Below are 15,451 nucleotides of genomic sequence, written 5' to 3' on the forward strand. Positions count from 1 at the left end.
AACACTTAAGATTATTTATTCCTAAGTGTTGCTTTGGCTACATCCCACACATTTTAAATATTTCTAAATTGCATCATGTTTTCTTCTTTGACCTATGTGTTATTTACAAGTGTGTTTATTTATTTCCAAATGTAAGGGTTTTCAAGTTATCTTGTTATTAAAGATTTCTAATTTATTTGCATTGAGTTCCCACCTCATTATTCTTCAATATTTTATCTTTTGAAATTTACTGAGACTTGCTTTATTGGCCAATAAGGTTTCCATGTATTTACCAGTTCCATGTGGGCTTTGAAAATACATGAGTTCTGTAGTCTGGGGGTATACTGATTTATGTATGTCCACTAAATTAACCTTTTTTTTTCCTTTGCGTTGTTCAAATGTTCTATAACCTTTACTGGCTTTTATTTACTTCTTCTATAAAATCCTGAGTTACAGTATTTAAAATATTTTTCTCTGATGATGAATTTATATATTCTTCCTTATAGTTCTGTCAATATTTACTTTATAGATTTTGAAATTATGTTATGGAAAGCATAAAAATGCAAAATTATATTATCTGCTTGATGAAATGAATTGATTAATCATTATGTATTGATTTTCTCCATCTCCAGTGGTGCTTTTTACCCCAAAATCAATTTTTTTACATTAATATAGATTCATCGTATTTTCTTCAGTTTATATTTCCCCAGTATACCCTTTCCCATCCTTTTACTTTCATCCTTTCTGTGCCTGAGAGTGTAGATGTGTTTTCTGTAAACAGCATATAGTAAATCCACTTTAATAATCTTTATCTCTTAATTGTTATGTTTGTTTATTCTATTTACATTTATTGTAGTTACTGATATATTTGGACTTTTGTTCCACCTCTTTTGTGTTTCTTTTCTCCCTTCCCTTCCTAGTCTTTTCCTTTTGACTGATTACATTTTCTCACTCTTTTTTCTTTCCATTAGTTTGAAATTTCAACCCCATTTCTACAGTTGATTATCCTGAAAATTTTATTATAAATTAGATAACCATCCTCCAAAGTTAATACAAGAATCTCGGCCGGGCGTGGTGGCTCAAGCCTGTAATCCCAGCACTTTGGGAGGCCGAGACGGGCGGATCACGAGGTCAGGAGATCGAGACCATCCTGGCGAACACGGTGAAACCCCGTCTCTACTAAAAATACAAAAAACTAGCCGGGCGAGGTGGCGGCGCCTGTAGTCCCAGCTACTCAGGAGGCTGAGGCAGGAGAATGGCGTGAACCCGGGAGGCGGAGCTTGCAGTGAGCTGAGATCCGGCCCCTGCGCTCCAGCCTGGGCGACAGAGCAAGACTCCGTCTCAAAGGAAAAAAAGAATCTTAGAACTTTTTAACTCATCATCCTCTTCAAATTTGTATGATATTATGACTATATACTTATCTTTTTAAAATTCTTATATCACCATTATTATTTTACACAATGTGTTTGATTTGATTTGATTTACCCATATAGTCATCTTGTTCTTCATTCCCCCTTGCGTCTCAAATCTTCCACCTGGAATTCTCTTCCTGCTGCGTGAAGTATATCTTTAATAATGTCCTTTAATAAAGTTATCTCTGGGTTCTCAGCTTCACTTAGTTTTTGTCTCTGAGTATTCCTTAATTTACTACCAGCCCATAAATGTATTTTTAAAGGCTTAAAATATTTTATCTTGAAGTTTTGGCTGTTATCAGTAGAAGGATGCCTCAGTTACATATTGAAAATGGAAGAGACTGTGTTAAGTAGTCAATATGCTCCCACTAGACTCTAAATACCAGGAAGCAAAGACCATAGCAGCTCTTTTTTTACTTGCATTGGAACAGGATGTTAATATGGAACTTTTCCAGTCTGAATTTTAGCTGAGGCCCCAGGACAAGAAGTGCCAGTTGTTCCCAAGTAAAATTCTGGGTGACCTAGGTAGAGGAGATGTTGAAGATGAGAGAAGTTCAAGTTTGACAGGAGGGCTTCCTTGGGAGAGGGGGGTTGCACTCTCAGTCTGTCCCCACCCCACCTGCACCACGAGAGGGATGGGCAACTTCCTCCTCACTTCATTCCAAGAGGGGTTTCACGAGGCCTGCAAGCGCCTACTGTGAGCCTCCTGAGGCTGGTGGGGGGCACTGAGACCCAGTGTCCCTCTTACACTCAAGAAATGCAAAGGGCAAAAGGAGAGTCCTGGAGCTCCCAGTAGGCAACTGGGCTGCATGTAGAAATTAACGCTAACCCAGTGGATCAAAGGTGCACATTTCCTGTGGACCAGATGGGGTCGTACTGCCTGAACACTGGCCTGGGATGCCTTAAATCCTGCCCAGAAGGGTTCCTGGAGATGTGAGGGCAGACCTTGGTAAGAGGCTAGAGATACCACGGCCACCTGGGGCTAAGGAAGTGACTGTAAGGGACCAGCTGGAGAGGATGCACCGCCTGAGTTGGCCAATTGTGGCAGAGACACCCCAGGGTATGGTGGTCACTCAGGAGACCATGAGAATGCCCCCAGAGCCCCCTGGATTCCCTGATTCCCTGCCAGCCTCATGTGCCAGCTCTCTGCCATGCCAGCCATACAGAACCTCTCCTGTCCTTACCTTTTATCCCTCTTGCTCCTCTCACCGAGGTTTGGAAGCCATAGTTACCAGTGGGGGAGGACCCAGGGGGCGGCAGCCAGCCTGACACCCAGCCTCCCACCTGCCACAGCACCAGATGAGGTTGGGAAGAGGTTCACATGCGGAAGACAAGTAGAGTTTTAACTGTTTTGCTGGACCTATACTAATCAACAAGCCCAGCCTGCTTGGGGCCACATTAGTGGAAGACACTGAATTACCTAGAAGGGACCAGAAAAGTCCTGGGATTATCCCGGGTTTCTTCCAGGCACAGAAGGAGAATCAGTCCACAAAGGAGGTTTGCTGGGCAGACATGAGAAAAATCAAAGTTGTTTTCTCTCAACCCTTGGCCAGCTTCCTTCAGGAATAAACTCAAGCACCAGGAATGAGTGAGTAAATGAGTGAATGAGCCCCTGCTCTTCTTGGCCAGATTCATCTTTTGGAAGCAGTTAAAAGAGGTAGGAAAAGTAAAATCAGCTCCTAAAATCATCAGAGTGATCTTGCCATACAACTACAACAGTGCTGGGGAAACCATTCCTGAGGGCCTCAGGGTCTGAGGCAGGAGTGGCCTCATAACATCAGGGCAGGACCAGCTCTCATCCTCTCCTGGCTCTCAAGTACAGAGAAATACCCTAAGTTATTTTAAACTTGTGAGTCTTTGCAGGAAATGCTCCCCAAGGGGAAGCCATCTTCCAGAAGGCACCAGTGACAGAGAGGAAGGGGGCGAGAGAAAGGGTTGGAGCACAGCCTGGAGAGCTGGAAGGCACATGACCCACATGTGCTCATGCCTGCCGCAGGATGAGAAAAATCGAGTCTCAGACCTGTGGCTCTGCCATGGGGGCTTGCCTTAGCCTCTAGGGCTGCCGTGACAAAATGATTTAAACATCAGAAAGTTGTTTTTTTGCAGTTCTGGAAGCTAGAAGCCCATGATCAAGGTGCCACCACATTCAGTTTCTGGTGAGGGCTCTCTTCTGGGCTTGTAGACAGCCACCTTCTTGCTGCATCTTCACATGAACTTCCTGCTGTGCTTGTGGACAGCGTGAGCCCTCCGATGTCTCTCCTTATATGTGTGCTAATCCCATCAGATCAGAGCTCTGCCCTTATGACTACATTTAATCTTAAACTTAACTTCCTTAGAGACCCCTTCTCCAAATACAACTAAACCAGAGGCTAAGGCTTCAACATATGAGTTTTAGGGGACACAAACATTCAGTTTATAACATTCAATCCTAGCCTCCAAAATTTATGTCCTCACATGCAAAATACATTAATTCCATCCCAACAGCCCCAAAAGTCTTAACCCATTCCAGCATCAACTCTAAAGTCTAAGCCAAAGTTTCATTTAACTACCGTCTAAATCAGAAATGGGTAAGACTTAAGGTACAATTTCTCCTAAAGCAGACCTGCTCTCCAGCTAAGAAGCTGCGAAGCCAGGCAAGCCATGATCTTCTAAAATACAACGGTGAACAGGCATGGGATGGAACTCCCCATTGCAAAAGGCAGGTCACAGAAGGAAGAGAGGGGAGACGGGTCCCAAGCAAGTCACACATCTAGCAAGACAAAGCCCCTGAGACCTGGAAGCCTGGGGACAATCCTCTTCGGCTCCATGCTCTGCCCAGAGGCCCAGCCTCTTTCCCAGCTCTCAGCGGCCCCACCCTCCGAAACCCAGGAGGAGACAGCCCTGCCCTGTGCCTGTGGTGGAAGAGGTACCCAATTACCTCTGAATCACCCCCAGGCACACTCTCCCCTTTCTGGAAGGATGAAGCATGCCAGCCGCTGGAGAGCACTACCTCCTGTTCTCCTTAGGCCAAGCTGACAGACAGTGTCTCTGTGGGCCTGGTCCCATCCCCACTCCTGGCCTCTGCTGAGGAGGCTTCCTGGTTGGGCTCCTGGCTCACACCCAGTCTCCCCATCAAATGGTTGTTCCACTGCATGCAAGTCTGTCCAGACACTTTCTCTTTTTTTTTTTGAGACAGAGTCTTGCTCTGTCACCCAGGCTGGAGTGCAGTGGCAAGATCTCGGCTCACTGCAACCTCTGCCCGCCGGGTTCAAGCAATTCTCTGCCTCAGCCTTCCAAGTAGCTGTGATTACAGGTGCCCGCCACCATGCCCGGCTAATTTTTATATTTTTAGTACAGACGGGGTTTCACCATCTTGGCCAGACTGGTCTTGAACTCCTGACCTTGTGATCCACCCGCCTCGGCCTCCCAAAGTGCTGGTATTACAGGTGTGAGCCACTGTGCCCGGCCCACTTTCTCATTTTTTGCAATGTGAATAGGCTGATAATTTTCCAAATCTTCAAGCTCTGGTTCCTTTTCTTTTGGCAATTCCTTCAATGTATCTCTCTCCTCTGACGTTTCACTATAAGCAGTAAGGAGAAGCAAGGATTTCAACACTTTGCTTAGAAATCTCACCAGCAAAACATCCTATTTCATCACTTGCAAGTTCCACTTTCCACGAAATGCTAGAACTCAGTCCAGCCAAGTACTTGCCACTTTATAACAAGAATCACTTTCCTCGAATTCCACAGGCACGTTCCTCACCAGAATCGGCTTTAATGCTCACCTTTCTATCAGTGTTCTGTTCGTGGGGTACGTGTGTTCTCTACGACCACAGCTCTCCCTACAATGCTCTTCTCTCTGAGCCCTCACCAACAACGCCTTTAACACCCATAGTTCTACCAACAACTGCTTCACGGCCATCAGGGCTCTTTCTAGCACACACCTCAAAACTCCTCCAGCCTCCACCCATCAGCCAGCTGCAAGTCACTTCCACATTCTTAGGTATGTGGTATGTAACGCAGGGCACCCCACTTCTCTGCTTGGGCTGCTTATAATAAAATGCCACCCGCCTGGGGACTTAAACAAGAGGAATTGGTTTTCCACAGTTCTGGAGCTAAAAGCCTGTCATCAGGGTGCAGCTAATTTGGCTCTGGTGAGGGCTCTTTCCGGCCTGCAGACAGCTGCCTTCCCCCTGTGTTCTCTCACAGCCCTTCTTTGGGGGGTGTTCAGCATGGAGGCGGACAGAGGGTTCTTTTGTGTCTCCTTTTTAAGGACACTGGTCCTATCAGTTCAGGGCCGCCCCCACTTACGTAGTTGTTTAACCTTAATTTCTTCCTAAGAGGCCCCACCTACAAATACAGCCACACTGGCATTAGGGTTTCACTATATGAATAGGTGAAGGGATGAGACAAACATCCAGTCCATAAAACGATAATCAAGGAAAAGGCAATCGTCAGCGAAAGCTGAAAATCGCACGATTTGGCTGAATAACGTGTAACTTCAGGCCTAGGTTTACACACTCATAATCTCAAGGATCATAGAACTTTTGACCTACTAGCAAGCGTAGGATTCCAGAGTTCAGGATCCCAGGACACCTCATGGCGCCGTGGGGCCTCTGTTCTTGCCCACCCAGGGTGGGGTGAAGCGGATGTGCCCGTTCAGTGCAGGGGGGCTTCAGAGCCAGGACTGACCCCAGGAGGGGCTCCAGGATGGACACAGGTGTGCGTTCAGGCCCCACAGTGGAGCACGGCAGATGCAAAGGAACAAGAGGACTCTGATGCTGCTGCGGGTGATGAGTGGAGGGAGCAGGGAGCAGTGTCATCCTGAAAGGAAAATCCACAGGCTTTCAGAGTGAGGCTGTGCCACTTTCTCTCCTCCCTGCTTTGTTTTTGGGACTGTTCTACTCCACACTTCTCTACACAGCAACAAGAATACACATGTCTGTGCCCTGTCAGCGCTCTGGCCCCCACGCATGGAGGTGGACACAGCCCCATGCCAGGCCTGGATGGACTCTGTGCCTGAGGGCCTCCACTCCCAGGCACTCTTCCTCAGTCGCTGACTGCAGGGGTCCTGGGAAAGGCAGGCACCCCCAGGGAGCTCTGGGAGGGTGGCCTGACCCACAGCTGGGCTTCAGCAACTGAGCCGGGGCTTCTGTACCCTTCCTGGTCAGTGTTAGGGTCCCACGTCCCAGGCTGTGACCAGGGCTCAGCCTAGAAGGGGCCCAACTCCCCTCCCTGCCCCACAACAGGAGGGCAGAGAGCTCTCCCAAGGCGGCAGCAAACTGTCTCCTCCGCACTACCTCCTTCCCTCTTATTTTGTGCCTGACTTCCCCTGGTGTGAATAGTAAAATCACCAAGAGTGGAAAATCCCGACCTTAACAGCCACCCAGGAGGAGGGCAGAAGCTAAGAGTTTTATAACTTAAAGTGCCAATCTCCAAACAAAAATAAACCCACTGCATTCTAAAAATCCATGAAGGTCAACATTAAATATCACAAGCAAATGCTCAGGCCATCATCACCCTTTGAGGTGAAAGCTCCTGGTTCATGTCCTTCCCAAAGGCAACTTTTTATGGCAGCCGTAATCTCTAAGTCAAGAGGCATAGTTTAAGATCCAACTTTTATAGCTTGACTTGTTTCTAATTATACAGTGGAAATGACTTCAGAAAAGTTTTTAGAATTTCCTCTAAAATGTACAGCCTGAAGGGGATCACAAACATCACAATCCTTGGTAGAAAAATCAGGAAGTTTATTTCCCTGTGAAAGCTGCAGCACTCTTGTTAAGCCGGTGGCTCCCTGAGAGTCACTGCAGCTGTGGCAGAGGTGGGCCTCTCCCGGCAGGGCAACAGGAAGCATGCAGGGTGCCCCTGCACAGGATGGCCATCCAGTGCCACCACCCCAGCTCGGGGCGGCAGGATGGGAAGCTCACTCACTGGCAGGTTAAGAAGAACCAGGCGTCCAAACTTGCTGGAAACATCAGAATCGAAGACTTTCTGAGGCCATCAAGCCCTGGCCTGGCTGGGCACAGTGGGACCTGTGCGGAGAGGAAGTGACCTGGCCTCTCCTCCAACCTCCCAGCGAAAGGGTGAGGCTGTGCGGTGTTGGTGAGGGGAAGGCGATGCACCACGTCTTCAGCTTGGGGCACAGCCTCCCCACCGGCTGCCCCAGCCCTTCCTGCGCTGTCCAGACATGGGGACTGCCCCCTGCCATTGGCGCCGCTGAGCCACACTGCCCCATCCATGAAAGGTGCGCCCCACAAGGCAAACCTGGGAGCCTGCCCTCGATTCCACACTGGCGCCCATGCCCGGGTGCACGCAGGGTGGTGCCCGCTCCACCACACCGGAACACACCAACTGCACCACATCTTAACCTTCCTGGAAAAGCTGCCATCCTGCACGTACGGCAAACCCGGGTCTCTCAGGTAAACTGAGTCCAACACCACCCAGCAGCCCTGAGCACCGGGAGGCCCAGGCTGGGAATGGAGATAAATATAAAATTAATAGTTTTCAACATAAAATTAGAAAACCTGGAATGTAAAACAAACTTGCTGTGACCTCACCACTCAGATAAGCTCTGTTAACATTTTGTGGGAGTTGATTTCCATGGGGGCTGCGGCCAGCCAGAACCCAGGAAGACCCTCAGTGTGGGGCCGGCACCAGCAGGATGCGGGGTGATGCTGAGTGTCACCGTGGCTTTCCTTTCTGCGTCCCATGGGCTGCATCCTTCCCTGGGGGTGTCTGAGGGTGTGCAGAGGCCTGCAGGGGCCCGGGCACTGAGAGCCTCTCGCACGCCGAGACAGATGCCCACACCTAGAGGAGGCCCCCACCCTGACTCAAACTCAGGAGTGCAGGCGCTGGGCACAACTGCCACACGGTGCTGGTCACAGGGTTTTTAATTCTAAAAGTGCTGCAATCAAACCACGTGCAGGCACGTCACCCAACACAGAAGATGGAAGCAGCTTCTCTCCCACCCTCCCGCAACGCCAAAGGCCCCACGGTCTACACCTGCGAGTTCTCTGGAGAGATCCCAGCTCCCAGGGCAGCAATAACTGGAAATCTAAGGGAATGCCATGCTTCCAAGGACAGATGGGGCACAGGCCTGGGGAGGCCCCACCCGAGATGCAGGAGCCCTGGAAGCCCCTCCCCACGAGAGGGCAGCCCCAGCAGCTGTGTCTGGGCAGCGTCTGGCATGGGCAGGGAGAGGTGCCCGGCACCCCAGGGCAGCCTCCAGGTCCCACCTAGTCAGCTGCCTCAGCCTCCTGACCATGCCCAGTCCTGCTCATCCACGAAGCCGACCCCCCATTCCCTGGAGCCGGGGTCTGTGGGGAAGCCCCAGTGAAGCCCAGCATGGGGAGGAACAGCCCCAGCCCCTCCCACAGGAGCTGTGCAGCTTCAGTGACCCGAGGCCCCGAGGAGCAAACTGGCCCATCCCAGCAAACTGGGGCACTCTGAGAGTGTCGAGGACAGCTAGGGCCAGACCTGGCACCAGGGACAATCCGCAGCACAGCCAGGGACCAAGTCTCCAGGTAAGTCCAGGGGTAGCGTGGGGGAAGAAGGGCGTGCACATGGTGCAGCCCAGCAGACACACTTCACCTGGCCACACGGGCCCCAGGTGGACTCAGGGGAGACACAACCCGCCTCAAGTGAACGGGTGGGCGCAGGTGAGAGTCCTACCTTGGAAGAAGCTCTTCACCCGGAGGTAACTGACACTGAGACGCAGGACAGAAAGCTTGTCCAGCTTGGAGATGATGTCAGGTGGGAACGGCAGCAGGCTGGCCAGGTGGTCCAACTCGGCGTTGAGGCGGTCCCGGTGCCGCTTGGAGGGGTTGGACTTCTCTGCCCCCATGGCGGGCCTCCTGTGGGGAGATTGTCTGGGTCAGGTGGGCTTCTCCACCAGAAGTCACAGGCCCCTTGGGGCGGAAACCATCCCCTGCAGTGACCTCACTAGGAGCATCTAAGCTGCTGCCAGGACAAAAGGTGGGAAGAAGACTAAAGCTCACCCATGCCTCAAGACGTAGACACTAAAAACCACAGCGCACAGCAGCTAAGTACAGCTCGGTATCTGGAGGGGACGCAGAGAGGAGGAGCAAACCAGCCCGAGAACTGCAGCTCAGAGCACAGAGACAGGGCACGACCCCTGGCTGTGGGACGGGCACGTTTCTCCACCTCTCCACTACGGCTCCCTAGGGAGGGAGGAGGACGCCTGGCCCCAGGCTGGCTCGGTGTCTAAACAAAACCTAACACATTCCAGGAAACATGAAAAGGTCCTCCTGGCATCAGCCGGGGCGTGCAGCTGCCAGGCCTGCACTGCGAGGCGCCCAAGGCCACTCCAAGCTTCGGTTTCTCCTGTATGTGTTGGGGCTGAGGGGAGAATATTCAGGGACCCCCCAGGGCAAATGAGACCGGGTGCCTGCCCCTCCGGGGCCCCACAAAGGGGCAGTGAGGGCCATTACCCAGTTCTCCTAATAAGCCATGGCAGCCTGCTCTACCCACAAAAAGGGACCACCCTGTGGGACGTCCACACCACGGAGCCCAGAGAGGGAGGGAGCTGACCCCACTCACCTAACCTACCTTAAAATGACAGGAGCTTGATGTGACCCCTCTCATCTCAGAGGGACCGTCCCCTACAGCTGACCCATTTAACCTCACAGTGACCGTCCCCTACGGCTGATCCATTTAACCTCAGTGTGACCGTCCCCTACGGCTGACCCATTTAACCTCAGTGTGACCGTCCCCTACGGCTGACCCATTTAACCATCACTGCACAGAAGCCACTTCAACTGACATCTTGTTCTAGATATCATTTCCACATGCAATCATCCAAAAGAAAGCATGGCAGCCAGTGTGGAGTCCACTGGGAATGCGTGGGGAGACTGAGCAGGGGCCAGTTACCAGCAGGACCACAGGAACGAGGCCACCTGACTTTCCACACTAACCTTTCCTGGGACCTTGGCATATACAGGAGTGAGCCTGCTGTTTCCAGGGGTTTGGGTCTCTTTTGTCAAGGAGTTCCTTATTTTTCCAAAGTGTTTGCACTTATGAGTGAGCTGACACATGCAACTTGTAAGTCTGAAACAATCTGGTCTGTCAGGAACTCCGCGGCACAAACTCCATTTCTCATTGTCTAACGACCTAGGCTGAAAACCAGTCACAGAGCAGCCTGACAGCGCCAAACCCAGTGCTATTGTTTTCAGTTGAGATATAATCCACATAACATGAAACTAACTGTTTAAAAGTGAACAGTTCAATGTCACTTAGGGCAGCCACTAAGCTGTGCAAACCTCACCTCTATTTAGTTCCAGCCGTGAAAGAACCCTTTACCCATCAGCAGTCTCTCTAATTCCCCTTCTATTAGCCCTGGCAGCCCCCAGTTAGCTCTCAGCATGGACCTTCCTACTAAAGGCACGTGGTAGAAATGGAATCAAGACATGGTCTTCGGTGGCCCGCTTCTTTCTCACAGCCTAATGTTTTCAAGGTTCATCCACATTGCTGCAGCTGTCTGTGCTTCCTTCCTTTTCAGGGCTGAGTAATATTCCCGTGTATGGATAGGCCCCGCTGCTTTATCCGTCTGCCCACTGATGGACAGTTTGTGTTGTCTCCTCTGTGTGGCTGCTGTGAATATCAGTGCGGTGAACGCTCATCTAGAAGATTCTGTTTGAATATATACTTTCAATTCTCTTGAGCATATACTGAGTAGAGGTGCTGGGTCATAAGTTAATTCTGTTTCATTTTCTGGGGAACCACCAAACTGCTTTCCATGGTGGTTGCACTATTTTACTTTCCACCAGCAATGCAGCGGGCCTCCAGTTTCTCCACATCCTCACCTACACTTATTATATTCTGTTTTTTTGATTACAGCCATTCTGGTGGGTGTGGATTTGCATGTCTCTAATGACTTATGATGTTGAGCATCTTTTCAAATGCCTGTTGTCCATTTTTATATCTTCTTTGGAGAAACGGTTATTCAAGTCTTTTGCCCAATTTTAAATTGGGTTGTTTATCTTTTTGTTTTTGAGTTGTAAGGATTCTTTAAATACTCTGGATACCAGGACCTTACTGAGTATATGATTTGTATTTATTTTCTCCCATTCTGGGTCTTACCTTTCCTCTTTCTGGTTTGCTTTTTTTTTTTTTTTTTTTTTTTTTTTTTTTTTAATGTCACACCCATCAAAAATTACTCAAGCTGCCAGTCAAGATGTAAATAGGCAGAAGAATTGGGGATGACCTGGACCTGCAATCGTGTGCAGTGGCATCCCCTGGCTGGAGGGGCCCACCTGTCAGTGAGGGACACCCAAGGCCTCCCCAGAAAACAAGGGGAGCCCCTAGTAGGCAGACAGAGGCTGGGAGAGGCCAGAGAATGGGGGCGCCAGAGAGATGGGAGAGATGGCCAGTGGCAGTGGGGAGAGGACAGCCAGGAGGATGCAGAGCACGACAGGATATGAGAAGTCTAGAAGCCCTGAGGGCATGCAGGAGAAGCTCCAGTTCACTCCAGAGCAGAGGAGACTTGCAGGAGGATTCACCAATGCCCGCCGGCACAGAAACAGGTGTCGGAGGAGCCCCAAGCCACCTCAGGCGGAAAGAGAGGCCCCAAAATATGCAATGCCTGTGAACAAACCTAACAAAAGACACTCAAACCACAGCTGAGAAAAATGTAAAGATCTAAATGCGCAAAGATATAACATGTTCTTTGATTGGATGATTCAATATTGTTAAGATGGCAGTTCTTCCCAAACTGATCTATACATTCAATGTAATCATATTAAAATCCCAACAGGAGTTTCTACAGAAATTGACAAGCTGATCCTAAAATTTACATGGAAATGCAAAGGACTTACAATAGCCAATTAAAGAGAAGGGCACAGCTGGGTACCTACCCTACTGAGTTTAAGCCCTCTCTAAAGCTACAATATTAAAGATGATTTGGGTATTAGAGAAAACATAGAAATATAAATGAATAGAAAAGAATGGTGTGAGTCTAGAAATAGACGTCTTTGGGTCTTCTTTGGGTCTTCGCTGGACAATTTACTTCACAAAGATACTAAGGCAATTCAATAGGGAAAGGAAAATCTTTTCAATAAATGGTGCTGGATCAACTGTATATCCAAGAAAACAAATGGACACCAGCTCTACCCTCATGTAATACCCAAAAGTTAACTCAAAAAAGGAGTCTAGACTTCACAGTGGTTTAAACTACTGTAAAATTTTACAAGAAAATGTGAAAAAATCCTTCAGACCTTGGGGGTAGTCACAGGACTCTTAGAACACAAAATGACAAAAAGCTCACAAGTTGGTCTTCCTCCAAAGGTTTTCAAATGTCTTTTGAAAGTCAATATTAAGAAAACTGAAAAGATAAGCCTTAGATTGGAATATTCACAACAAGGGTTTATATCCAGAACATGTGAAGAACTCTTACAACTCAATAATAAGAAAACAAAGAAGCCAAAAAGAACACGGGCAATTATTTAAGCAGACACCACCAGACAAGATACATGGATGGTGAAGAAGCACATAAAGATGCCCTCAACACCATTAGTCACTAGGGAAGTGCACATTAAAACCCTGATGAGATACCACCAACCCAGGAGGACGGTCAAAACCAAGACGGCTGAGCACACCACGCACTGGTGGGGGTGCAGAGAAACTGGCATTCCCACATACAGTTTCTGGGAATGGGAAGTGACACCATTGCTTTGGAAACAGTTAAACGCCGGGCGCGGTGGCTCAAGCCTGTAATCCCAGCACTTTGGGAGGCCGAGACAGGCAGATCACGAGGTCAGGAGATCGAGACCATCCTGGCTAACACGGTGAAACCCCGTCTCTACTAAAAAATACAAAAAACTAGCCGGGCGAGGTGGCGGGCGCCTGTAGTCCCAGCTACTCCGGAGGCTGAGGCGGGAGAATGGCGTAAACCCGAGAGGCGGAGCTTGCAGTGAGCTGAGATCCGGCCACTGCACTCCAGCCTGGGAGACAGAGCGAGACTCCGTCTCAAAAATAAATAAATAAATAAATAAATAAATAAATAAATAAATAAATAAATGGAAACAGTTAAACATGCACCTGCTGTGTCACGCAGCAACTGCACTCCTAGGTACTTATCCAAGAGAAATAAAAACATACAGACTTATACAAAAAATATTCATGGTAGCTTTATTTGTAATAGTCCAAAACGGAGAACAACCTGAACTTCCATCTGCAGGTAAATAAACAGATTTGGTCTATCCATACAACAGAACACTTCGCAGCAATAAAAAAGAACAAATGGCTGGTGCTAGAAATGTGGATGAATCTCAGAACCTTTATGCCAAGTGCACGCAGACAGACAAAAAGCTGTGTGATTCCATTTGCACAAAAGGCCAGGACAAGCAAACCATCTACAGCGACCAGAAACAGATCAGAGGTTGCCTGGGGCAGAGCTATAGGGAGGAATTACGAGGGGCCACAAAGAAGCTCCTAGAGTGATGGAAACGCTTCCTCTTGATTTTGGTGATGACTTCACGGATGTACACAGATGTCAAAACGGACCCAACTGCACACCTTAAACGTGCAGGTCAGCTGAAATACATGTACTTCAACTATACCCAATAAACATCAAAATGCAGAAAAAAATAAAAGGAATCCCTGTGGCTTCCACAGTGTGGTGAGCTGAAGGCACTGTCCCTGCTGAGGACTCCGGGGAATCCCAAAAGACAAGGAGCATCAAACAGGCTTCTGGTGGCACAGGGCATTCACTCCTGGGAGAGCGCTGTGAATTCAGGATCACCCACGTCACCCAAAGGATACCGAGGCTAGGGTGGAGTCAAGGGCAACGCCAAGGGGAGGGCCGTCTCAGCTGGCTGCCCAGCTTCCCCACATCAGCTGCCCCCTGCACTCAGTGCCTGGGGGGGCCTCTCAGGGGCAGGTTCTAGACCAACTCCACCTCCGATGGCATGCTCCACGGCCTTTACCAGCCACCCCTTCCAAACAAAATTTGGGGCACACACAGACCTATCCCCCACCACCGCAGAGGAGCCAGTCAGACCAGAGCACTGGACACGGCCCTCAGATGCATCGGGGCCACAGCTGGGACGGCCAGAGCGGAGGGGGCCCCCACCCCAGCAGGGGGTGCAGGATGGGCGCCCAGACTCAACATCAAAACAGTGTTTTGGCCTCCAGTTTCCCAGAGCAGGACCCTAGAGGGGTTCCCAGGACCCTTGCACATGCCCAGTAGCCCCTCCATGGAGAAAGACACGGCAGCCTTCAGAGATGCCCATGCTTGGACATGCCAGCCTCCATCACCTTACCTAGTGTGTGCATGCAGTGGGTGTGTGTGTGTGAGCTGGAAAACATTTCATGACTGTTCAAGTCATTCATTGTCTTTCATTGCCCCTCAAATTACAACTGGTTTTCTTTTTTCCCTCTTTTTTCCTCTTTCTTCCCCAAGTGTTGAAAAGTTTTAAACATAAATACATACATTTTAAGGAATATATTTGAAGAACTAATGGGAATATTCTCCTATAAACTTGAAGTAGAGGAGATCTTCCTAATCGTGATGTAAAATTAGCCACAAAAGTAAAGATTGAGGCCAGGCGCAGTGGCTCACACCTGTAATCCCAGCACTTTGGGAGGCCGAGGCAGGCGGATCACGAGGTCAGGAGATGGAGCCCATCCTGGCTAACGGTGAAACCCCATCTCTACTAAAAATAAAAAAAATTAGACAGGCGTGGTGGCTGGCGCCTATAGTCACAGCTACTTGGGAGGCTGAGGCAGGAGAATGGCGTGAATCCGGGAGGCGGAGCTCGCAGTAAGCCGAGATGGCACCACTGCACTCCAGCCTGGGCGACAGAGCAAGACTCCGTCTCAAAAAAAAAAAAAAAAAAAGTTAAGATTGACAAATTCAACTTCATACAAATCCATTTTTTTTTCTGCATGGCAAAGAACACTATATGTAAAATCAAAACCGGGGTAAAGTATTTGAAACCCATTCAAAAATTAATTTCCTTAGTTTGCAAGCTCTTACAAATCAAGAGGCACAAAACATAAACAATACACTAGAAAAATGAGCAAAAGATGTAAATACGGTTCACAGAAAAGGAGATGCAAGTCACT

At 49.1% G+C, this 15,451-nt stretch overlaps 1 protein-coding gene across 1 annotated transcript in view; it reads right to left on the minus strand.

The window, feature by feature from the left end:
• AHRR (aryl-hydrocarbon receptor repressor) overlaps positions 1-15,451 on the minus strand; it is a 101,535-nt gene that overhangs the window by 61,539 nt on the left and 24,545 nt on the right. The window contains exon 3 of the mRNA XM_030927076.1: positions 9,041-9,222. Within this exon, the coding sequence (XP_030782936.1) occupies positions 9,041-9,222 (182 nt within the window). The remainder of the gene's footprint in view (positions 1-9,040; positions 9,223-15,451) is intronic.

Source organism: Rhinopithecus roxellana, chromosome 3 (genome assembly GCF_007565055.1).
Source record: "Rhinopithecus roxellana isolate Shanxi Qingling chromosome 3, ASM756505v1, whole genome shotgun sequence".
NCBI lineage: Eukaryota > Metazoa > Chordata > Mammalia > Primates > Cercopithecidae > Rhinopithecus > Rhinopithecus roxellana.